A 25,304-nucleotide genomic window follows, 5' to 3' on the forward strand; every position below is an offset into this window, starting at 1 on the left:
GTGGATTAAGTGAAGAAACATTTGATTGTATGAAAGTGTCGCAATAATGTTTTGGAATCAACTTTGGTGGGACCACTCTTCTACATCCCCAATAATTTTAGTTTTATTATTTTTGGTGTCCTTATTGTACTTCAAAAGGAGCGACTATCTGTACCAAATAAATGGTATTTATTGATCCAAGTAGTACCATTGCATTCTGCAGAGCTATAAAATCCATTTTTGCAATGTTGCAGTACTGGTCCTTTAAAAAAGTGAGGCTTTTCTGACATATACCGATCAGCCATAAAATTATGACCGCTGACAAGTGAAGTGAATAACGCCAATAATCATGTTATGGTGCCTGTCCGTGGGTGGGTTATGTTAGGCAGCAAGTGAACATTGCGTACATAAGCCCCATTCTGTATGGGGCTTGTGTAGCTGAAGACCAGCCATGGTGCCCATGCTGACCCCAGTCCACTGCCGAAAGTGCCTACAGTGGGCACATGAGCATAAGAACTGGACCGCAGAGAAATGGAAGAAGGTGGCTTGGCCTGATGATTCATGTTTGCTTTTACATCACGTGGTTGGCTGTTTCTGTGTGCATCGCTTCCCTGGAGAACATATGGCAGCAGGATGTACTATGGGAAGAAGGGCTGGTGGAGGCAGTGTGATGCTTTGGGCAATGTTCTGCTGGGAAACCTTGGGTCCTGCCCTTCATGTGGATGTAATTTTGACACATACAACCTACCCAAGCATTGTTACACACCATGTAAGCCCTTTCATGAACACGGTATTCCCTGATGGCATTGGCCTCTTTCAGCAGGATAATGCTCCCTGCCATAAAGAAAAAATGGTTCAGGAATGGTTTGAGCAGCACAACAACTCAAGTTGAAGTTGATGGTCTCCAAATTCCTCAGATCTCAATCCAATCGAGCATCTCTGAGATGTGCTGAACAAACAAGTTTGATCCAGGTCTTACAGGTGTTAAAGGATCTGCTGCTAACGTCTTGGTGCTGGATACCACAGCACACCTTCAGAGGTCTAGTGGAGTCCATGCCTTGACGGGTCAGGGCTGCTTTGGTGGCAAAAGGGGCACAATATCAGACAGGTGGTCATAGTGTTATGGCTGATCGTTGTATATTACCTTAATAGAGTAGCAAGTTGGATGATGGTTACTTTGGGTAGTGTGTGGAACATTGTAAGACTTGTATATTTGTAAAACACCATTTTCATATATAACCTAAGTTGAACTGCAAAATAGCCATTGCCAGCACCCACACTTTGCTGGTTTTATTGACATTTGTCAAAACATTGTTATTAAACACTTTAAAAAGACAGGTAGAAGGGGGACACATCACATTTTACAAAGGCAATATACAGACTAAGTTCTGGAACGGTTTGGAGATCTACACGTTTGTATTTGGAAATGGTTATTATGTGCGTTTTGATAATCATACCTTAAATCTATTTCCTGGAGTACAATTTTTATCAGTGGAGACAGAAAAATACTACAGAAAATTAACATTTAATTGTAGAGTAAAGACTTGTTTTGCAGATGTTATTTAAGCTGTTGCTGAAAGAGACACAGTGAGAGTTCTCCGTTCTATGTCACGTGGAGCATTTGTATGACTGCATCAGATTAACAACATGTGGAAGCCCCCCAATGGGCTTTAGCGTTACACAATGGTCACATTGTGATGTCAGTATGATGAACCTGGAGAGTTTCTTCACTCTGCGTAGTTAATTGGATGAGATCTTTATTTTCGCTAATCTTTCTTCCATTTGTAGATATCTGCTCCAATATAACAGTTTAAGCATTTGCACATTCATCATTCATTTCTAGTATTCCAAATACTGCTCCTACCACGCCACTCACATATCTTCGACGATTTCTACACTTGTGTGTAAACTGGGTTAATTGTAAACCACTAGTAAACGACTCTCTTGCTTCATAAAACAAGATTGGGAACAATTTCTAACCCGACGGTATGAAAAGGGATATTTTTTGTGTGAAATAAAACTTGACCAGAAACCTATAGATTTAACGGTTCAATACATTAGGCCATATTTATATAGCCATAACCAGAGTACATGGAATGTCCTAGTTTTGCAAACATATAACATTTTTAAATCATAAAATTATGCATTGTGCTAACCGTCTAAATACATCTGTATCAAAAAGCATTAGTAATAATAACATTTTTAAAAACCTTAGGTAAAAGTGCAGATGTTCCAAGCTTCTTCTTTAAGACTAAAGTTCATGCCTTTTTTAACATAATTTTGGCTGCAGTTGTGCTACAAATTTGGCATTCAAGTGCCTATAGTAAAGGCTAGGATGTCAAAAGCTAGTGATTTTTTTATGATAGTATAGGTGATCTCAGATTTGGTTGATCTTCATATTTTCTGACTTTATTGAAAACCTACAGTAAAATATTAAGGTTGACATGGCAAGCTGTATAATTCTTAAGTGTGTATGGTAATAATTGTTAAAGCAGGTTTAATGGGCCCACATATGGCTCCAACAATGCCCAGTCCAACTATAATTTGTGTAAAAAAAGTAATCTGATTTTACGTACAAATTAAAAAAAAATAATAATAAAAACACCACAAATAACGTCAACCAGAAAACTTTAAAATTGTACAATTACAAATGCCTGATCTATGTTGATTAACTTTATAGAGCCTTAAAAAAATCTAAATCAATTCTGTTTTACAAATAGCGTGAATAACAATGTGTCGGATATAGGATCCGTAGCTAAACTGATAATTTGCTTCTTCTCTTTGCAGGTCCTTTGAAACCTCTTGCCTTTCTGCGCAAGCCCCTTCTTTCTATTACTGGGGCCTCTGTTTCCACGTCCTCTGAGCTGCTCTCTCCCCCAATCTCCAACAATTTCTGTGCCGACTGATCATTTTCCACTGCAGACTCCTCCGACTGATCCCCAGAATGGCTTTTCTGAGCATCCGATTGCTGGAATGCCACATCTTCAAGTTCAACCACAAGTAAAGGGCCTTGCCGGAGTACTGGCAGCGCATCCTCCGAGACATTAACGACATGTTCTTCTGGGGAGCCTGTGTCCAGGGTGGAAGTATCATCAGATGTAGCACACACCTCGGTGGGGTTAACCTCCACGTATGTCGAGAGGCCATTATCAGAGAATTCTCCTCTCTGTACTGAGATAGATTCTTCTGTGTTTTTTGCTTCTATCTTCTCTTTAAAGTCATCTTCCACCCTTGTATCTGTATTCTCAGTCCCAGGGGTCATGGTTTCATGCTCTGACGTTTCTAAATCTTCTGTATTTAAAACCTGTAAATAATGTAAGGTTCTATCTTATACCACATAATAAAACAGACTATATATTTGTGGCACTAACCACCATCAGATTCCGCAGTTCTGTACTATTAAACATACAGAGATTTGAGCATCTCACAAACCCTGACAGTAATACTTCTTGATCCAGTGGTGTTTTTTGCCTCTTAGTTTATGCGTACATGCCTATAATGGTTATAATGTAAAAGGCACTGCATTTGCAAGGACACCTGTTAAATCAGAGATGTCTAAAGGAGAGCACAGGGACAACAGAAGCCTGTGAATTACATTGGATATGTGGAGAATGGCTAACTAATACACTCTGATCAACTGACGTTTGCAATAACACTTTCATTGTTACCTGATCAGTAAATGAATCTTCAAATGATTTTTCCAGATCCATGCTCACTGACACAAGTGTGGTCAGAGACTTCTCCTCTGCATCTCCAGGATCCAGGTTGGATTCCGTATCCAAGGCCTCTCTGGCTGTTTCTTGTGTCTCCAACACTTCAGACTGGAAGATGTCTTTTGTCATGTCACCGTTCACAGGTTCCATCTCCACGTCCTACAATAACAGTTACTGGGCTATGGTTATCAGTCACCGGCAAAAACATTTACTACCTATTTCCTCTAAAGCTAAATATGTTTCTGAAACATTTCATTTTTATATTATAATAGAGGATCTTGTTTGAAATTCACCAAAAGAAGCAATTTTAGTTTGTAGACGCAGGCCTTAATTTGGCATAACTGTTGGTGACGATAATGCGGTGTATATTCAGAATTTTGTGCTTATTACAAATTTCATGCATTTAAGAAGTTATGTTAATATTGTTGCAGCAGAATGGAGGGTATTCATCAGCCATGTTTAGGGTGGCAACAATTAGAGTGTAGCAAGACGGCTACTTCCCTGCAATACTTTGCAACTAAACTTTGTGCGTTAGAAACATCTTTCTCAGTACTGTTGAATGCACAGACCGTTCCTAGAAATAATCCTTTAATCGAGTAAAATGAATCCAAATTCAATTTTTTTGCTGAACAAATAGGTTGCGGCCATAGGAACCTGAAAAAAATCTTAAAAGATTCAGCACAAGTTTCTTATTGTTTTTAATGGGATTAAACCCTCAGAGAAAATAATAAAATGACAAATTTGCTAAGGTTTATTTGCTTAACATAATAGTTACAACACATAATGGGCAACACATCCAAGAGGTCATAGGAGTTGTATAAAAGCTATGTAAAAAGCTGCCTTTGGATTTTATGTTTATAAATATGGGAAATAAATGATGCTGCTGTCTAATCCATTGTGTCTGTGTTATATTTACAATATAAAACAATGGACTTTAACTAAATCCGATTTCTGAAATCACAGTGACTCGGAACGATGGCTTCTACCTGTTTATCTTCACAGTTCTCTGGTATTTTCGGAATCTCTTGATTTTCTTGTAACATCTGCTCAGCTGGTTTAGCAGATATCTCCTCCTGTAGTTTGGCCATTTCCGACTCATCTTTTTCTTCTGCTAATTGTTGTATAAGTTCGTTAAAATTTTCCACTATTTGTTCTTTAGATTCCAGGCTGCAGACAAAGAACATAAACAGGTAACATAGTATCAAACAGTCAGCTATAAACTTTACAAAGTAAAGGTCAAATAGGTTAGGTCAAATATGGTTACGCCAAGAAGTGGCAGTTTTCAACTTCAGTGATGATTTATTCATAGTGATTAATAACTCATAGTTAATATGTGAACAGAAGATAGTTCAAGGGAGGAACGCAAACGGGTAGCTTTATGTAAAAACAAAAACATATGGTATTAAAATCTCACTGTTTTGTACGGCAAACAACAATTATTATTAACTTGTTTTGCCGTCTTCTATAATCAGATGGGTCTATTATCATATTCACAACAAATCGTCTTGATTCAACTCAGGTATTTATTCATTTCTGAGTTATAGTTAAAAAGGTTGAGAGAACAGACAATGACTGGGCACTAATGGTAAATCCAGGTGAAGTGGTCACTCCAAGGTACTAACGGTCATCTTACAAAGTGGCGGTGGTTATCCATTGCCATCACAAATGGACAGTAAGTTCTACCATAATGTCTGACAATACAGTAGTCTTTGAGGGCTAGACGTAGGCAGTAAAGAGTAACATCATTACTTCTTAAAGGGATCCTGACAGGGGCTATTATCCTCTGTATCAGCTTCCTCCTGTTCTGGTTCCAGAATTTTCTTTCCAATCTTTGGACGCTTTAAGTGGCTGCTTCTTGTACGAGTAGAAACAGGTGTGACATCACCTTGATCTGAAAAAAGAAAAAGAGTCTGAAGTTCAAGTGGCTCTTTCATGTATTTTGCACACAGTCCTTTTCAGTCAGAGAACACATCTTCACTAAGGACCATTTTTAGCGGCCTGTTAGCAATAGCAATGCTTCATTGTACAATTGTAGGTAGAAATGATCAATCGGTGAATATACCCCAAATAAAATGCCTATTTGGAAACAACAACTCCTGTAAAGTATTTTCAACACATATGATTAAGGTTTATAAAAGTAACTAATTTTGGTGAGTTATTTACCTCCGGAAGCACCGACCTTAAGAGTATTATTCTCAGTTTGTGGTTCCACCTGTTCAGTAAAATAAAGCAGTTAGTAATGAAACAATATTTGCTCCTTTGCAGACATTTTTATAGCATGCTCTCTTTTTCCAGAATACAGGTCCTATCACTTTAAATGACCCTACACATGACCGTACACATGACCCTAGGGACTATTTCAGTAGCGCACCTCTAAAAAAGCATAAAACCACAGAGCTATGCCTTTTTTCTACGGATATGGGAATTTTACTGGAACACCATTACTTTACATCACTGTATTTTATGATCAAGAAGAAATTTTTTTTTTCATGAGACTTCACCCATTCATATGCATACATTCTGTATACTTTGAACATGCATAGTGAGTGGTGTCTCAGCCAAAACATGGCTCAAGTGAGTGGTACCTCTGCATTCTCGGTGAAATCTTGCTCACTGGCCTGTTTCTGGATCTCTGAACTCCTTTCATCAGGAGCTACAGGTTCGGGAGGAGACTGCTGTGAGGAGGCTTCAGTGCATGACAGGGTGACTTCACTTTTTAATGTTTCTGTAAATGGAAAAACAGATAACTTTCTCACTTTTAGTTCCATTTAGGGCTAGAGTTGGCGTACACTACATTCCTTCCCAGCAGCCCACTAGAGGTTTGCATGTTGTCATGTAAGCAAGACATCAAAGCCAGCATGATGCAGAGCGACAGGCCCAGATCAGGTAACTTGATAATTAAGTATAATTATTACTAATTAAAACCTGACCCTCTGGAAAGACTATGACCCTCAAGGGCCATCAGCAAATGCTTATCTTCTTTAAACATTTACAAAAAAAGAAAATCAAATCAGAATTCAAAAATAGAGAAGCAGGGACATTTTGGAACGAAAATTCAACTTTTTACAATAAAAGCTTTTTTCAATGTCTGTTGCAAAGCTTAGCTTTATCCCCCCCCCCCCCATCTCTGCCAGATTTGTAACACTTGCCAATTAATCATAGCCACCAGCAGAAAGAACACAGCCTAAAAGATACACGTTATTTATTCAGGGAAGACTCCTTGCCAATCGTTATATTTATCTGGCGGGGTTCTAGCTTAAAGCCACAATTTGTATGGGAGGTGTGTGGTCGTACATTTCAAATTACTTAAAAGTTGAATAGCTGCACATTTTTAGAATACTTTAAATACAATTTCATTATAGTGTCTGTACCTTCTAATCTCCGGGCTTCCTTCTGAAATATACTTGCAATCAGCGTTCTCTGAAACCAATGTCCTACTCCTTCAACCTCCCACAGAAGCTCCTGATCTCCAGGGTATTTCTCTAAGTATTGCTTACAGGCTGTAAAACAATCCCAAGAACAGTTATCTACACATTGACTAACTAACATATCTGCGGTACCATTTTAGATTTACCGGTCATTTCTCCTATTCCAATTTTCAGAAAGTAAAGTCACTGTTTACATATACATCTGTAAACAGCCCTTTCCTATGTCATTTTTCTGTAATGCAGGCTTAAAAAAAAATGATCTTGTCGAAGTGAGTAGAAACAGCTCTATTAAAAAGTATATAAATATCTTTAATAAACAAATAAAATGTTCCAGCTTACATTAAAAAGTCTTTAAGATGTCCCGTTATACTTCGCTCGGTATTGTGCTAAAAAACGCTACAGTTCTGATTTCATGTGTGGCGTATGATGGATTTTTGGGTATACTGTTCGCCCCCTCCTGTTGACGTCAAACCACACAATGCGTTTTGCTCCAATCGCTTCCTCAGGTGTGCTCCAATCGCTTCCTCACATGTGCTCTAATCGTTTCCTCACGTGTGCTCCAATCGCTTCCTCAGGTGTGCTCCAATCGCTTCCTCACGTTTGCTCCAATCCCTTCCTCAGGTGTGCTCCAATGGCTTCCTCAGGGGTGCTCCAATCGCTTCCTCACGTGTGCTCCAATCGAAGCGATTGGAGCAAAACGCCTTGTGTGGTTTGACGTCAAAAGAAGGGGACGAACAGTATACCCGGAAATCCATTATACGCCACACATGAAATTGGAACTGTAGCGTTTTTTAGCACAATACCGAGCGAAGGATAATGGGACATCTTAAAGACTTTTTGATGTAAGCTGGAACATTTTGTTTGTTTATTAAAGATATTTATATACTTCCTGGTATCTGTCTTGCAATCTCTTGGAGAGAGCCGTTTCTACTCACTTCCACGAGATCATTCTTTTCGGTGGGGGCATTCACAACCTGCATTACAGAAAAACGAATCATTAAAGGGCCAGTGAGTGCCCTAAAAAGTGTAAGGGTCTCTCCTATATGTTTAATACAAATAAACTTGGATTTTGACATACTTCACTTCATTTTTATCCTTGTTTTTGTCTGTTTTTTTTGTCTTCTTAAGCATCCAAAGATCTTCACAATACGTATAATACGTATTTTTTCTATATGTTCACATTAAATATTATAATTGTTTTTTTATTGTCTATATATATATATGTATCTCTCCAGGCCAACTTCCCAACCTGCACATTTTACAGATAAATAAAACCACTAGTACAATATTGGTAAAAAAAATTTAAAGAGACCCTTAACTTAAAGTTCCTTAAAATATAATCACCTATTAAAGAATAATGTATAGAACAATAGTTATAAAGCTGTTGAGGTGCCCACTACCACTACAAATAAGAACATTGCACCTACCTGTGTGCATTACATGTGACAATGGATATCTCAGGCCAAGGGTTTCTTCTGTAAACGAATCTACAAAATCTTCCAGCATCTCCAGTGTAAATCCTTTATTCCGATATCTTTTTCTTACAAACATGGTATCCAGAACCGGAAGCCGATAACTCTGGGTGAGATAGGCAGCACACATGCTTCCTAGCAATATAATCACACAACATGATTATTATTCAGATGCGAGTAGAACACCGTGTTATTTGGCACTTTGTGCTATATTCTAGGACTGGTTGCACATTGGGGTCACTGAAACACTAGTGATCGCTACTGACCTATGTAAAGTAATAGCGTCAGGTTACAGCTTCAATACTGATTTGTTATTTGGTTCTAATGTGAATGCAGCATTGCTCAAGCAGTGGTCCATGGGCATCCTTCCTGGTCTTCAGAATGGGAATAGGTAGGGAATGTGAATATGCGGGTGCAAATAATACTGCTGCAGCAAAATTGAATTGGTGTTGCGTAGAAATGTAAGGGGGTTGTAATTAAATATTTGTCTATTTTAATTTTCATGATTGTATGTGACCTACAGTAGGAACGTGGTCCTTGGGGTCCAACTCATTTCTAAAGTGCCCATGGGCAAAACAAGTTTGGAAGCAACTGACTTTAAGGCACATATTTGCTAGATCACACGCATTTTGGGGAGTTTCCCAATACACAAGGCTGATTAACCTTATGGTGAACCAGAGTCTAAAATAAGACTAAAACATCTAAAGTTCTGCATTTTCACAAAACCCGAGTTCTATATAAAATGACTAAACATGCTAATAATGATTCTATAAGAAGCGAGTGCTCATTGTAATTAATTAAACTGTACCATTCAAACCACATGGTAATATTAATACACAATACTGTATACAAAACACAGTTTTATGGAGGGAAATGTGTCCAAAATTATCCAATAATTTTTTTGAGTTACTTTGAATTTTTGCTTTAAAGAAGTTTTGCATCTTGTCATCAGGTGTATTTTAATCCTGGTATCTGCTTCACACTACACGATATTTACTTGGAACATGGAATAAGTTACAAAGAAGCCACCTGAAGGTTTGACTGAGTAAAAGCCAACAGCCTCCCCGTTCCTCCATAAAATCTTGGCATAATCTGCGCTGCTGTGGCATAGAAAGGGGACCTCATTCCTTTCCATCTCTTGTTTCCGATAGATAATTCGATTCAAGACATAAAGCACCACTCTTTCTCCAAGGGACCTGGCCTACAAAAACATGTAAAAATAAATAATACAGGTTAACCCTTAGTTAACTTTTTTCAAATATCTATAAACTCATTACAAGAAATACACAACACTCATATCTTTGAATGCCTTGATAACACACACATCATATTAGATCTTATGCTTGTATTGTCTAGTTCCGGGTAATCTTTTTGTTACCATGTGTAGGCACTGTGACGCAGTGGCATTATGTCAGTGTAAAAGAATATCAGATGTGTGATAAACACACATATATTGTGTTCATGTAGAAATTCTTAATCTACAATTGAATGTCATATTATCAAAAAATAACACAGGGTTATTAGCTCAGGGTACCACACATCATATCCACTACTAACTTCTGCCCTATAGATGGCAAAGTCACAGAGGCGTCATGTTTAATTTTATGGTCTACACCAGTGATGGTGAGCCTTTTTGGGCCCGAGTGCCCAATTTTCTGCAGACTTTAAAATACCAACACTGTATATTAACCATGGAAAGGAAGTATGTTTGGTGCAAAATTACTGTAAACAACAGTGTGCGTCAATTCACCCATATAAATTATTTTTTTAAGCAGATTCTATTCATGAAAATGATTTTATTAAATAACATGAGCATTTGCACTGAAATTATATGAGTGAACATGTTTAAATGTGTCCAATTTTACTAAGCAAAATAGTGTTTATGCAACTTTAATGATACTAATGTGGCAAAGGACTACAATAAACATGTTCTTTGGGCATAACTTGTGGGTCTTTTGTTGCTGTATGCATACTGACAATCTGCTCAGCTCATTCTCAGTGGCAGCAGCACATGGGTTCTACCTGAGAAGCCACCAAACTTCGTGCACCCATCCTGTTTAATCTAAATGTATATTAATAAATAGAATTATATGAAACAAGATGGGGGCTAGATGTTTGGTGGCTTCTCAGATGGAACCCATGTGCTGCTGCCACTGCCCTCTTCTTCTGAGAAAAGAATTGAACATAATGCTGCTAATTTTCATATTCAGCTTAAAATAAAACGTATAAGCATACTCATTGCCATGTGATGAACCTACAAGTTGCTTGCAGGTTTTCTTTGACTTTAATGAAGTCAGTGAGCTGCCGGTGAGTGTCGTTGACACGCAGCCCACGTGTGACGTCAGGACAAAGTGTGATTTAAAAAAAAAAAATTGCATCTACACTAGAATCACAGAATACTTTAATTAAATGCATTAAATAAATACTACATGCATAAGGAACATACAATTGGCATGGTCATTTCTTTAAACACTTGTAATTAACCACACAATGATTCTTGTTTAATGACTTCAAATGGGTGATGACATCCTAAAGTTCTATACAATTATTCTTATAACTGCAATAATCAAAGTCTTCTTAAAACCATACCACCCTAATAAAAATAGATTTGTAGTTAATATAATCATGAAATACTAGATCCAGTGTACTTCCAAACATTTGATTTTATAATTTGGTTACTTAATGATAACTAATATTAGGGCAATTTAAGTTTAGACTGTGAACCTTAGGGTCCAGTTATATCATGCTGGCAGCATACATCACCGGCTCAGATATAGAGGTCACACTTTGAGGTCTCCCTGCCCCATAAAAAAAATATTATCAAAATCTGTATTTTTGTATTCCATATCATATATGTGTTCCATGTCCATCTCAGAAAAAACATGAGCTATGCAGAAACCTAAAAAAGTTGCTTACCTGCTGAAGTCCTTCCCTCAAAGGATTAGATGTTCTCACAATATCATTAACTGCCCACCACTGATCAGCGAGATACAGGGCCACAGCTTTAAAAAAAGAAAAATTGCAAAACATAAGGCTATAAGGAAAGATTTAGAAGGAGATTTGCGTACATTATTATTGTCATCATCATTATGGTCTGGAAATATTTGGACACTGATAAAATTTTCATAGACAACTTCCACTGCTGCCGGCACTTCCAGAAGGGCTCCTATAGCAGTGGCTGTCTACTTGGCTGGGGACACCAGGGAGTCTGGGGATGTGTTGGTAAGCTGGGGGGGGGTCAGAGTGGCATATCTGGGGGTCAGAGTGGCATATCTATAATTAGGTGCATTATGAATTAAGGGTGGGGACCTTATAGATACCAAAAATGTTTAAATACATATATTCCTGTTCATTAGATATAATATTGTTTTACTATTCCACTCATTTGTATTTTTCGTTAAAAATACATTTTTCTTTAAAACAGCACCAATATACTGACTGCAGGATAGTATTTAAAACACATAAATACATTCCTTATTCCAGCTGTTTATATAACTCCACCAGCCATTATGCTCAACCAGATCCAAATCTGCCTGATGATGATGATGGGAACTGCAATGAACCAACAAGGGCTCTCTTCCCTGTGTCCTGCACATTGCTTATACCAAAACATTTAGAAAAGACTTTGAAAACCCAGATTCCCAATACTTTTACACTGTACCTGTAAGGTTATCTTCCGGTGCAAAAAGTGCAAGTACTTTGTTTGTCTGATCCCCGCCATAAAGTGGAACAAAACCAACTGTGGAAAGGCTGATTGGGATCTACAAAAAATATCACATTCAGCAAATTGGTATTTGGAACAAAATTCTAATGTATTTGTAACATAAATAATTGATTCCTAAACATTGGCTGTCATACATCAGCATGGTTTTTAAAGTTCTGATCTACCTACTACCTATTGCTGAATTTAACACTTTTATCACTAAATGCCATATATGAAAATAAATATATAAAAAATATAAGCATGGACATTATCATGGACAAAGGCTGCCTTTAAGAGTCAAGGCTTTAGAAACACAGAATTTGATGGCACATAAGATCCATTTGGTCCATCTAGTCTGCCCATTTTTCTGTGTGTAAAGACTCTTTAATCAGGACCTTAATCAGTCCTTAATCTTGTTCCTCAATGTATTAGCCTCTACTACGTCTGCAAGCAGGGCCGTCATCAGAAATTTTTGGGCCCCTACAGAACAAATAGTCTGCCCCCCCACACACACACCACTAGGACTTTTTCTCCTACTCCTACATTTTGGTGGCAAAGATGGCACAGGCAAGCTGTTTAGGGCAAATATGGCACAGGAAGGCTGTGCCTCTGTCATGGCAAATAGCACAAAAAATAGTTTTCATTTATACCTTGCTGAAAATACATTGCACCAGTATTACCTCGCTATTATCTCCCAATGATAAGTACTCTGGATTATCAGGATCAGAGCATCGTAGATCAGACAAGTAATCTTCTGATAAGCTCTCCAGTTCTTCATGGCTGCAGTTTTCCAGAATATCAACAGGGAAGGCCATTCCTGAAACAGTAATATAGAATGACATTTATAAATTATTATTATTTAGCGTCACCATATTCTGTAGCTCTGTAAAATGGGTAAACAGGACATAACAAGGATGGTTCTGCTGGAACAGGCTTACAATATAAAATATAATAATATGTTTTGATGAACTGGTAATAAGGGATGTTGATGCTGTGTGTCTGTTACTTCATATAAAGTATGCAACATTCCTGACATATATATATATATATATATATATATATATATATATATATATATATATATAAATTCATGTATGACACTTATGGTTTGACATATCCCCGGTCTCAGGCCTTGCTAGATTTGCCATTTGGATCCCTTTTACAAACTTGTGCTTTTTATGACTGTAAACTCTTTTTCCTTCATTTATTCAGACTAACTGTACCGCTATCAAAGTTTCTGTATGGCTGCTGAACGTCTAATATAAGTATTAGAAACCCATGTTGTGAATACCATTACTAAGATGAGCACCCTGTAATCACTGTGGCAATGCACATTAGTTATGTTTCCTAGTTTTATATATATATATATATATATATATATATATTTATTACTAATATGAGATTATTAGTAATAAAGTTTTTTTTTCCAAGGAAGTAAGATACCTTAGATAACTTCATTAGTTTTGATATAATTTCCCCTGCATTGTAAGAAGCTAATATTTTGATTAATTTAACTGATCAAATTACGAAGACGCATTGGTTGTTTTAACACAGATTCTCACGTGTTTCAGGTTTACATATATTTTGAGAATAATGCTCATCCTGAAGTTGCTTCTATAATAAATCAATCTCATTAGTCTGTAGACAAGATCTGGTTATATCCTCTTTTACTGGAAGGCTTGATCATAGAGAGTCAAGGAAATCATATATGCTTTGATATTTAGTTCCGCTCTGATTTTGTCACTTTGGAGCAGAACTGGGACGTTGTTCCCATATATATTGTGAGGCTGAAAAACAACTGTAGTGACTCAAAGAGATTTTGATGTAGAACCAATACAAGAGCTCTGTCACTTTAACCTCATCCATGATTGAAAGGATTGCGCATACACCCTGAGAGAAGACCATTTACCCGTCTGAAGAGGGAATAGCTGCTTGTTCTTAGCTGTTTTGATACTACCTTTTCAATTGAATGATTATACTCACAGCAGAGCATTAAAGGAGGTCATTCTGTATTACAGCGACCAGGACTCACCCAAGAAGTCTGAGTAAATATGGCGGCGTTCCCCTGTATTACAAAGAACTCTGTATGTTGACGTCAATCTTCTGATGTCTAAAAGGAATGCTAACTATTACATTGAAATACAGACAGATTTCTCCTGTGCCCAGTAGCCTGTCTGGACAAATAAATGTCATGTCATCTGTGCTTCTCATCAACGCAGCTATACTCTGATAGGACAGAAATGATTCCGGGTGAATAAGCAAACCACATGCAGCCTTAAGCAAATAATACTCATTAAAAACACTCATGCAGAACGGATATTGAAGTGGAAAAGAATGTCCAAATAAAACACAAATTAAGTGTCCTCGTTGTACTGAAAACAGGAAAAGCAGCCTATGAAGGGGGCATCTTCACTTAATACTGTAGGGGCATCTTCACGTAACACAAAGGCAATGTTTGATCGATGTAATGTTTTAAAGCTATTGCTTGTATTTAGCGCACTTTATAACAAGAAATGTGCCAAAATAAACAAATATACACCACAGTGTAGTAAAATAATGTTTTCCCCTAACGGTAACTGCATATCCATTTTCCTTCAAAACGAATGCTAAAGATAATTTTATAGAAATGATACCACCCTGGCTCCTATAATAGGTATTTTGTTGACTGTCTTATTAAATCTGCTGTTCCACTTATATGATACCCTGATATGTTAACCTTAGCAGATCTGTAATTTTATTATTTTCTAAAGGTTAAATCCTATAAATGCAACACAGAAAATTGTTAGAAGCGTTTTCGGTTTCCATTGCAACACCTAAATTCTCTGGGACACCACTGTTAAGTGATTCCAATACAAAAATAAATATAAAATAAATGTTTCTACGAAGGATTTGGGCAATTAAAGGGGCAATTTATTAAATCGGATACTCCGACTAAGAATGTAAGTGGAACAGCAGCTTTATTCTAATTTCTAATAATCAAATACACCAAAAATATTAACCCAACCCAATCACATGTCAGTTAAGTGAGAAACAGGAATTAGTAAAGCAAACAAGCTACACTGTGAATGAAAGCATATTAAACAAGGTCAACTCGGGCTTTCTTGCTGGAAATTTTCCACATGCTTCATACTGCATAGTTAAATGTGAAGTCTTGTGTAAAAATAAGTATTTTTATAGGCAGTGACATATCCTGGATAAATCTGTAGTATAATGAAAGGAAGAGTTCTGGGATATGACATCATATCCAAGCACTCTAGAGGAGGTTTGCAGCTCAGGCATGTGTGAAAGGGAAGCTGGGCACTCTGATCTAGTTCAGGGCCCATGAATATTGCACTCATTGTAAGCAGAAATGTGACATTTTGTTCACATTCCAAGCTCAAACCGGGTTAATGGTTTGTGTGAATACTAATGAAGCTTTGATTATACTGTCTCCTTCCTAAAATTTCATTAGTCAGAGGGTACATCTGGGTGATTAAGACTGAGATATTCTATTGTTTACCACAATGCAGGACTGGGCCATGATAATGGACCTAAACACATACAAGAAGCAACTATGCAGCCCCTGTAAAATATATATATGGAGTATACACCAATCAGCCATAAGATTAAGACCTCTAACAGGTGAAGTGAATAACACTGATAATCTTGTTATCATGGCACCTGTCGGTGGGTGGGATATATTTTAAGCAAGTGGACATTTTGTCCTTATAGTTGATGTGTTAAGCAGGAAAAATGGATCAGAGCGAATTTGACAAGGGCCAAACTGTCAGGGCTAGACGACTGGGTCAGAAATCTCCAAAACTGGAGCCCTTGTGTGGTGTTCCCAGTCTGCAGTGGTCAGTACCCGTCAAAAGTGGTCCAAGGGAGGAAAAGCAGTGAACTGGCGACAGGATCATGGGCGGCCAATGCTCATTGATCCACATGGGTGGCTAAGGCTGGCCCGTGTGGTCAAATCCAACAAACGAGGAGAACACATGGCACCAGGATGCATTCATGGAGGCCCACCTCGCAACTTACAGGACTTAAATGACATGTCAGGGCTGTTCTGGCCGCAAAAAAGGGGACCTACACAATATTAGGCAGGTGGCCATAATGTTATGGCTGATCGGTGTATGTATGTGTATATATATATACGGTACATATACTGAGAGTTTCCTTATCAGTTGGAGACATTTTAAATGAAAACCTTAATCATGGGAGACTGAGCGTCTTGCCAATTTCTTATTACCCTTTTGGAAAGCATGCACTTTTTATTGTGCCATAAAATATGGTACTATATGGAATAGCTTGGGCTTTTTTGTTCATTAATCAACATAATTTATTATTATTTAGTTGCATTGCACCCGCGCAGTATACTCACCTTAAATTATCTCTAGCGCTCGCTAAGCGAGGTTTGGGGGAGGGAGGTCTAACAACGCATCCCTGTGTGCATGTGTAGAAATTGCTCCCATGCAGCAGCACAGGTTTTAATAGTTGAATATTCAAGTTGTTTGTCATGTTGGAGCATGAAGGCGCACCTGTTTTGCTTTCAACTGAGCAAGTTGAGTTAACCATCTGAACTTAAAACCAGGGCAGACAGACAACATATAGCAGATATATGCACCACTGATTTTAACAAGACTTGTCACAGACACAGATGTTCTTGCACAAATATTTACTTTCTCCCTAGATAATATTCAGTCTTCATAATTCCCAAATGTCACTCTTTAGGAAGGGCAATCTCTCTTTGGGACCCAACTCCTCCTGTCCCTCTCCCCCTTGATGTCCATCTTTTCTTATAGGTCAAAATGTTTGGTGCGTTCTACAGCCCTGAAAGTCATAATCATAATATAGACAAGATGCTATACAATGTTAGAAATTTAAAAGAAAGTAAGTCACAAAGTTACAAAAAATCAAGGTAAAACCCCAGCCTCCAGCCACAACAAAGCCCCTGAAACTTCTACTTCCAGCTGTCACAATCATACCCAATAATTTCTCAGGGAAGGTTGCCTGGTTCTCCGAGGAGGGACTTCAAAAAGATGAAGGGCTACCCACGCATAGGGACACGGCAAACAACTCTTATCGGGTGGAGAATGGGAAGAAAGTGGGTGAGGAGTGAGCATAGTGAAACCATCTCAGAGAAAGAAGAAACTAATCAGGAGACTATGGGTCAAACCCGTAGAGATTTCAGGTACGGTCACTATGTGCCATTAAACTGAACAAAAGCGTTTTGTAAATTACAAACAATTATTTTATTCACAAATATAAAGATTCCGTTGCTGTTTTTCAGCAGGACGAGAAGCAAAAACAGAACAATAAAAGGATTAGAAGCACCACAACAGAATTTCCTTGACTACAGATTAAAAATGGAATCTACTGCAGACATTCCGATCTCTATTCACTTGCGAAATGTGAATTTTAATAAAAGAATGTAGGGTTACGTAAGCATTTGGGACCTCAAGGGTCTCTGCTTCTGAAAAACAGATCTCTGATGTACCAAAAGCTTTTCTAATGTTATATGTATATTTTTTATGTCAAGCCACTAAAACCCCTTTAAATAAATGCTCCATTATAATTACTTTATTTGCAGAAAACAACCACACCATCCTTGCTCCTAAACATTGCTGACTATCAGGTCCGCATTAAGCTTATCGAGTAGGTTATAAAGAGAAATTCTGGTGCAGTCACCATGGTAAACAGTGCACTGTTCATGCTGATCGTGTCATTTTTACAACTGTGTACCAGAATTGCTCTTGAAACAACCAGCCCACCCTGTCAGAGAAACATAGAATTTAATGGCAGATAAGAACCATTCAGCCTATCTAGTCCATTTTTTCATGATGTGACGACTTGAAGCCTTATGCCTATCCCATGCATATTTGTGTTAGACTTTACCACCTTTTCTGGGAGGCTGTTCCATGTATCTACCACCCTGTCAAAGTAAAACTTCCTTACATTACATCTAAGTCTCCAACTCTGGTTAATTAGCTGAGGGAATCTTAGTTTTGGTCGGAACAGTTTAGGACTGATATGTATTCCCTTCTAAACAATGTATCTGATTATGTGCACACGTGGTTCCTTTGCTGGTTCACAGATTTAATCTGTTGCCAAATAATGTAATCTCACTTTATCCATAGTAACTCAAAGGGTGTCCTGTGACCTACATTACATCAGCAGTAACAGTGAATTTTGCTGCAATGTTTCAGACCAGCTTAACTAGATATCTATTGTCTTTTTTGTGTCAAACAATTAAATAACAATTTGCTAGGGTCTAAAGTCTTGATGATAAACAATTCTGCAAATTCAATGAAATGCTCTGAAATTATGTGTATTTTGAATGTAATGAGGGATTCCGAGTGTAAAAAAAAAATACAAATCGCATCAGCATATTCGTGTATTTCACTGCAAAATAAGGTTAATGTGAGAGATTATCCTGGTAACAGACATAGAGTAGTTTGTGAAATACGTGGTGGTCCCGTAGGCAGTGGCGTGGGCAATTGCCCCCCCCAGGTTAATCCTTGCCCCCCCCTGTTGCCCCCCTGCCGAATTTGCAATAAAGTCGCAATGCGACTGTAAATCCCGTCTTTTTTTTTTTATTATTATTTTTTTTTAATGCGGAGGAGAGAGAGGGTGCGGCCCGTGTATATTTACCAAATATCTATTTTGGGGACATTGTTTCTTTTTGGCTAAACGTTACTGTTAAAAACTATTCATTCTATTCCTCCTGATCCCCTCCCCTTTTTACCTTAAAAATTCTCTTTCTCTCATTCATCTCGTAGCTTTCCTGAAATACTTCAAGCCATCATCTTAACCAACTATTGTTGGTGCTTAATTAATAAAAGGTAATAATACCCTTTTAATAATAACAACCTCTCTGTCATCATTTGTAGCATTAATGTAGTGTAGAGGAGGTTTAACAGTATACATGAAACTTGTCATAGAGGAAAGCCACACACTTACTAGTAAACATGGTGACTTCCTCTCAGGTAGAAGAGAATGCTGCTGACCTGGCAGCTTCCTTGAACTTAAAAAAGAAAAGTAAAATGATGTTCCAATTGCTGTCGAAGTGATCATCCCATAAAGGAGGCAGCCTGATATGGCGGCTTGCTACCACAGGAACACGAGCTAAAAAGTGCCAGAAAGATGCCAGCTGATCTACTTTAATTGTCTCCCAAGAGGAAAACTCAAAGACTTAACTATGGATCAAAAGGAGCAGTTGACCAATGGCCTCTACTTTGGCCCACAGCTTACCAAACGAACCATTTCACCAGTGGTGAGTGTATTCCATAATTAAAAAAATAGGGCATTGAGCTAACACATACCTCCCCATACTAGCCCATGGAGCTGTAAAATCTGAAACTAAGCGTGGTTCTTTCGGTACGGTCCAATGCCTTGGACCCCTGCCTACTCCTAGCATACCCACTACAGCCTCTGACTTCGACCCTCCCCAGCTCTAGTAACACCCACAGCAGAGGTATCCCAATCTGGACACCTAAAACGTCAAGCAACTGAGTGCTACCACTTACATAAACTATGGATCACTGAATCTGAATCCACAGGCTTAGGCTCAAAGGCATCAAATTGGGGGGAGCAAGACTCCCTATGGGAGGCACTTTATGATGCATGAGCACAGAAGAGTGAAAACTATCAGAAAAGATAAGTGTCCATGAAATATAAACTAAACATTTATTTACACAAGAAATAATGTACCTTTGTGGCAGGTGTAACCTAGCATATGACGCGGCCAGTCATCTATTCTATTAACATTTATGAGGAAGCATCACAGTAGCTACGTGTAACGTTTTTTCCTGGCATTTCACATTAGATAAACATGTGCTTCTAATAATATATGATTTTATTTGTGCATGTGCTAAACATATTTGCTGTTTTAGACAAAATATTTTTTTTTAATTTGCATTAATTTTTAATTTGCATTTTAGAGAAGGTGTAATCGGGCAAAAATGTACTGAACCAATGTTAAATAATGAATACACACTGAATACAGATTATTAAAGGTGAAAAAAAATAAAAGCCATGTTTTCGGGGCACAGTAAACATTGGGACCACTATCCCTAATCCCGAAAGTGTCACAAAAAAAGCTAAAGTGATTTTTATGATGCAGTTGAGATTTGAATAAAGCAGCTTGTACTTTAGATGTTGCCAGCTGCTTTCTCAAGAAGAACAGGATGGCCTGACTGCATGTAACGATCCAGTCACTCGATGCTCTTGCAGTAAATTATACAATTTTACCTAATATCCATAGATAAACCTAGACCCCCTTCTACAAATGCTATATTAAATAATACATAATAATAAAAATAATGTGGTCTGAAAACAAGGAGAAAATGTCTCCCGCTGGACACTGTTGTAGCTGAGATGGGCACTAAAAACATCAGCACAGCTAAGCTGGCCAGCGGATGGTCATCAACACATTGGCAGGTTATCTCATATTTTTGAACATTTTTCTTCTTTTAGAATAACCAAAGTCGTATTCACAAAGCACAGCCCGGTGGGTGACTTTACACAGATGCAAATAATAAATAATTATTTTTTGTAAAAAAAAAAAGCATAAAGCAGCATCCCTTGGCCTTACTTACATTATCTTGTTACATTAGAGATGAGCCCAACTACAAAGCCCCAGTGACAAACGTAGTGGTATTACTGCTGACATGAGCAGGTTATATAACGCTGAACTGAGATGACCTTACTAGGAGATTAGCTGGGCAGACATATGAAGCACATCTACCATCAACACAAACGTGTATCCCACTTCATTTGTTTGGATATAAACACGTACGCGCATGTAACCATTTAAAATACAAATATTTCAATTGTGATTAAAATTAAAAGAAGAATTGTGGGCTGACATGCAAGAGCATCCGCTGCGTAACCTATCAACTTTGAGCACTAACAGAGGGTCTAGATAATATTTATTGCTACAATTATTTTAAGACCCTTCAGAATTAAAACCAAAAGAACAACAAAGAGAAGATGTAGTAATAGCTCTACATATGGGATATAAGCTAGGGTTTCCACCAGTGCTATACTGGACTGTCCATGTATATTACTTATTTTTACAAAACCAAAGCTTTCGCTCTTTGTATCCAGTATTTTATTTTTGTATCCAGTATTTTATTTTGGTATTTGGTGGTATAGCAGAGCATTCCTTGAATATTCTCAATAGTTTCACAACACGTTAAATACATCTTCAGTAGAGGGTAAGGTTTAGCTTAATTTGAGACAACTTTATTTATCTAAGAACATAAATATATATTTAAACGATTAGTCAGATGGAATTATGTTGTGGATGCGCTTAACATACCTAGAATTTTTGGCTAAAAAATGACATCAAATAAATGCCAGCAACTACTAATAGATAAAGGTATACATTATATTATAGTTTAGAAATTCACATTTTGGGTGGTATTTTTTAGGTTTCCAGAAGTTATCTAAAACAATTGGGATGAGATGTCTTGATCTGGCATAAGACAACAGTAAAGGCAAATTTACTACACAGAAACCCCACAAGAGAAGAAAAGAAAAACAAGTTGAAATTCAAAGAATGTGACCCAAAAAGAGAACCAAAACCGAAAGGTACTAGCGAGAAATCCATGGGCCACCACACAGCCAGGCAGAGATAGCTGAAAGCACGCCTAGGAACGTTACATCTAAATACTATAGGAATCTGTTATAAATGACAACCTTACTCCAAAATATTCTGCAATGTCATGAAAAAGTGCAGTTTGATGAGAGACATCCCTTTAATTGGCCATAATAACCCTGTATGGTATTTGTGATAGCATTTGTATAGCAATGAACACTTTTATTATATGGCTGTGAACTGTTTATGTAAAGTAACAATAAAGTGGGAATTTATGTGATGATATCATTCCAGTTTGGACACAAAATAAACATACATCTAATGCTAAGAGTAAACATAAATAGAGAGTAGTCAATGGATTTATTTTGTTTGCAAATATATCGATTTCCATTAGTATTCTTGCACAAGGCACAGTAAATGTATTGAAGGATGTAAACTGTACCACTTCCAGCATTAGGACATCATTATGTCCTTAACAAATGGCATAAAAGTGTTTGTTACAGCAGAGGGATAATATTCCCAACACTGCGTAGGGAATGTCAGCAGATGACATCATTTTTTGCATTCCCTCTTCAGAAACACTGAATCTCTATAGTAGAGACTAAGGGGGAATTTTTAAATCCGGTGGGATTATTGATGACCCATGAGCAGTGGGACCATGACATCATCTGTGGCATTGTCTGGATACCAGAGAGATCCATGATATGTAAAAGTAAAAAAAAATTTAAAAAGTTCAATAATAAGGAAGTATTTAAAAAAACAACCTTGATTCTCCAAAACCTATTAATGTACTCAATGGATGTTGCTGAACCGAATTGAGGGTATTTTTACAGCAACTCCTAAGCTGTAGAAGGAATCATAAGTAAAATTGAAAACAAAATGTATTTATTTTTAATAGTTTTTCCATAATGTTGGACTATGCATTTATTGTACAAATGGTATCCCAATACTCTGTCTTCAAAAAAATATAATTTTAGTGGGTAAAAAAGGCCAATCTTGAAGGTGTGAAATACCCCTGGTCATAAGAGAGTCAAAGAATCTGTTGAAGGTACAAAACATGTTAATTGCATTCTCCAGAGGGCAATTACTGCACTCTGAAGGGTTTATCACAGAAAAAACAACACAAACTTTTAAGAAACCTTTTCAGTTTCTATGGCAACATCATATCAGTGCCCCTTTTTTGCCACTTGAGAGTTTAGGATTACACGATTAAAAAATATTTTAATAAGGTTTTAGCATTCAATAGAGTAGGTAGAACATAGCCTTAAACTAAAAGTAAGATAAGCCATTTACTGCATGGATATAGTATATTAATGTGTAATTTTCTATCATATAAATGCATGGAGGGCAAAGGGCACCTTAAAATATATTATGTTGCCTCTTACTTTGAAGATTAAAGTGAGAAAGAAATATTATGTGGCTACGTATTAAAATAAATTATGGTGGAAAATCTGAAAATGTATAATCTTGACATAGTTACCGATGGAATCTTGGTAATCCTCTGATTGGATCGATTGATCCTCTGATAATATTACTTTACAAATTTAGGACTGAACCACTTTTTATTCATAGCCCCTGGTAAATAGCCTCAATGTAAACAAAGTCCAGCCTAAATCTATGAATCGTGTTGGAATGCATCTATGTTTAAAAGCATGTATTTCACTTATATACTCGGATTTAGTTTTGCTTTACAATGATGTCATTTCTCAAGGATCACATCATATTGTAGCCTCTTGCTGGAGGCCACATATACTCTCGTGTGATGGTACGGAAATAGGAAGGAATTCACATATATATTAAAATATATATATATATATATATATATATATATATATAATTTTTTCTTTGAGGTTGCAATGCATTACGAATTAGTCCCTTCCCATCTACTTCCCTACTCTGGGGTCCATCCCATATCTCTAAAAACAATTCTGAAGCAAAAGAGTAAAAAAAATCAAAAAAAAAAAAACAAGAGCAATCAGTATCAATAACCATTTGTTGCTATGGTGATTGCACCAAAATTGCTGTTTATTCATAAGCACCGATGTAGTCAGTAGTATATAAAATTGTAAATATTTTACAAGACTGAGAATTACCCATTAGTCTATTTAAACGTATTTAACTTATACTAATCATGAAACAATTATCTCAGTACCAAAAAAAATGCTCTTTTAGAATTTAATTTCTAGACAAGATTTTAAAATAAAGACCTCAAGCACTTACTTACACCAAAATACAGTCCTGTTATTCGCTTTATACTGAGCTTTTTATAAAATTATAATAACAATAATAATAATAATCATAATCTACAAAACCACAGGCCCATCACATTTCTGTTTATAGTTGCCCAGCCATGCAGAATGCCATTAATGCTCAATATTTACCAAAAACAGAAAATAAAGAAGCTGCCTAAATGTATCCATATTTATCCTAAATTTACATATAGGATAACATATAACATAATCATGATATACCCATCCAGACTTAGTCCTGTGAGAATTAGCATTGTATCGTACCTATTATGATGATTTTATATTTTCTCACCAAAATCAACCAATAAATCTATGTTTAAATGGAAATAATGATTCAGCTAATTGCATGCGATTCCTAATATAAATATTGCATGTCTGCTACAAAGGTATGCAACATTTAGAATAGAATATCCGAAAACAGAACTGGATTTATAAAATGGAGGCTTATTCTTCACTTATTCATCTGTTTGATCCCATAAATACATCCGTATTCCAGGCATAGAGAACAATAATAATACAGCATATTGCATACATACGGCACAAATTGCTTACGCATTACATATGACGTATATATGTTATAACTGATAAAAATGGTCAATGATCCGCATTAAACGGACAGAAATCACACATGAAATATGTATATAAATCAAACTCACATCTGCACAATAAGCCATCAAATGTAAGCAGGGATCCTACACAAAGCCATCAAAGGACCTTACCAAACCAGTAGCCCAGACAACAACAAGGGGCCAGCAATAAAACGCCACCGGCTCATAGGCAAATCCTCTAAGAAATACACATTTACATAAAAATATCCCCAATCGGTGAAAAGCCAATTAGTGCCAATCAATGGGTTTTATACATGCCCAAACCTACAATCTTACCTCCACCTTCCTGCTAATTATAACATCCAATGCCTGCTGAGACCCCAGTGGTGGGGTGGGAGAGGGGGTGTGGGAGGGATGCCTGTGACAGGAGGAGGAGGATGATGGTGATGATGGTGATGATGGCCAGAGCTGCACTTGCACATCAGAACAGTAGCCAGTCCCCGTTTTGCAGCACCGGGGAGCTGTCACGGACACGGGTGACCCTCGTTACCCACCGCGGCGCAGGATTCTCCTCCCTGGATACTGTGTGATCCTTCACAGCCGACACTGCCAGCCTCAATCCTGCCTCCACC

At 37.3% G+C, this 25,304-nt stretch overlaps 1 protein-coding gene across 4 annotated transcripts; it reads right to left on the minus strand.

The window, feature by feature from the left end:
* Positions 1 to 2,257: 2,257 nt before the first annotated feature.
* On the minus strand, positions 2,258 to 25,304 carry FAM169A (family with sequence similarity 169 member A). 4 transcript variants are annotated; one of them, XM_053447944.1, is made up of 13 exons: positions 25,227 to 25,304; positions 12,976 to 13,112; positions 12,254 to 12,353; positions 11,509 to 11,594; positions 9,622 to 9,793; positions 8,548 to 8,727; positions 7,064 to 7,192; positions 6,278 to 6,417; positions 5,856 to 5,904; positions 5,442 to 5,583; positions 4,679 to 4,859; positions 3,648 to 3,851; positions 2,258 to 3,283 (listed from the first exon to the last, which is right to left on the minus strand). In XM_053447944.1, exons 2-13 carry the CDS (start codon positions 13,108 to 13,110, stop codon positions 2,735 to 2,737), a joined length of 2,067 nt encoding a protein of 688 aa, XP_053303919.1. In that variant the 5' UTR covers positions 13,111 to 13,112; positions 25,227 to 25,304; the 3' UTR covers positions 2,258 to 2,734. The 4 variants fall into 4 exon arrangements, with proteins under 4 accessions (XP_053303919.1, XP_053303920.1, XP_053303918.1 ...); XM_053447945.1 differs by lacking the exon at positions 25,227 to 25,304 and adding an exon at positions 25,009 to 25,118; XM_053447943.1 differs by lacking the exon at positions 25,227 to 25,304 and adding an exon at positions 24,781 to 24,900.

This window comes from Spea bombifrons, chromosome 1 (assembly GCF_027358695.1).
Source record: "Spea bombifrons isolate aSpeBom1 chromosome 1, aSpeBom1.2.pri, whole genome shotgun sequence".
NCBI lineage: Eukaryota > Metazoa > Chordata > Amphibia > Anura > Pelobatidae > Spea > Spea bombifrons.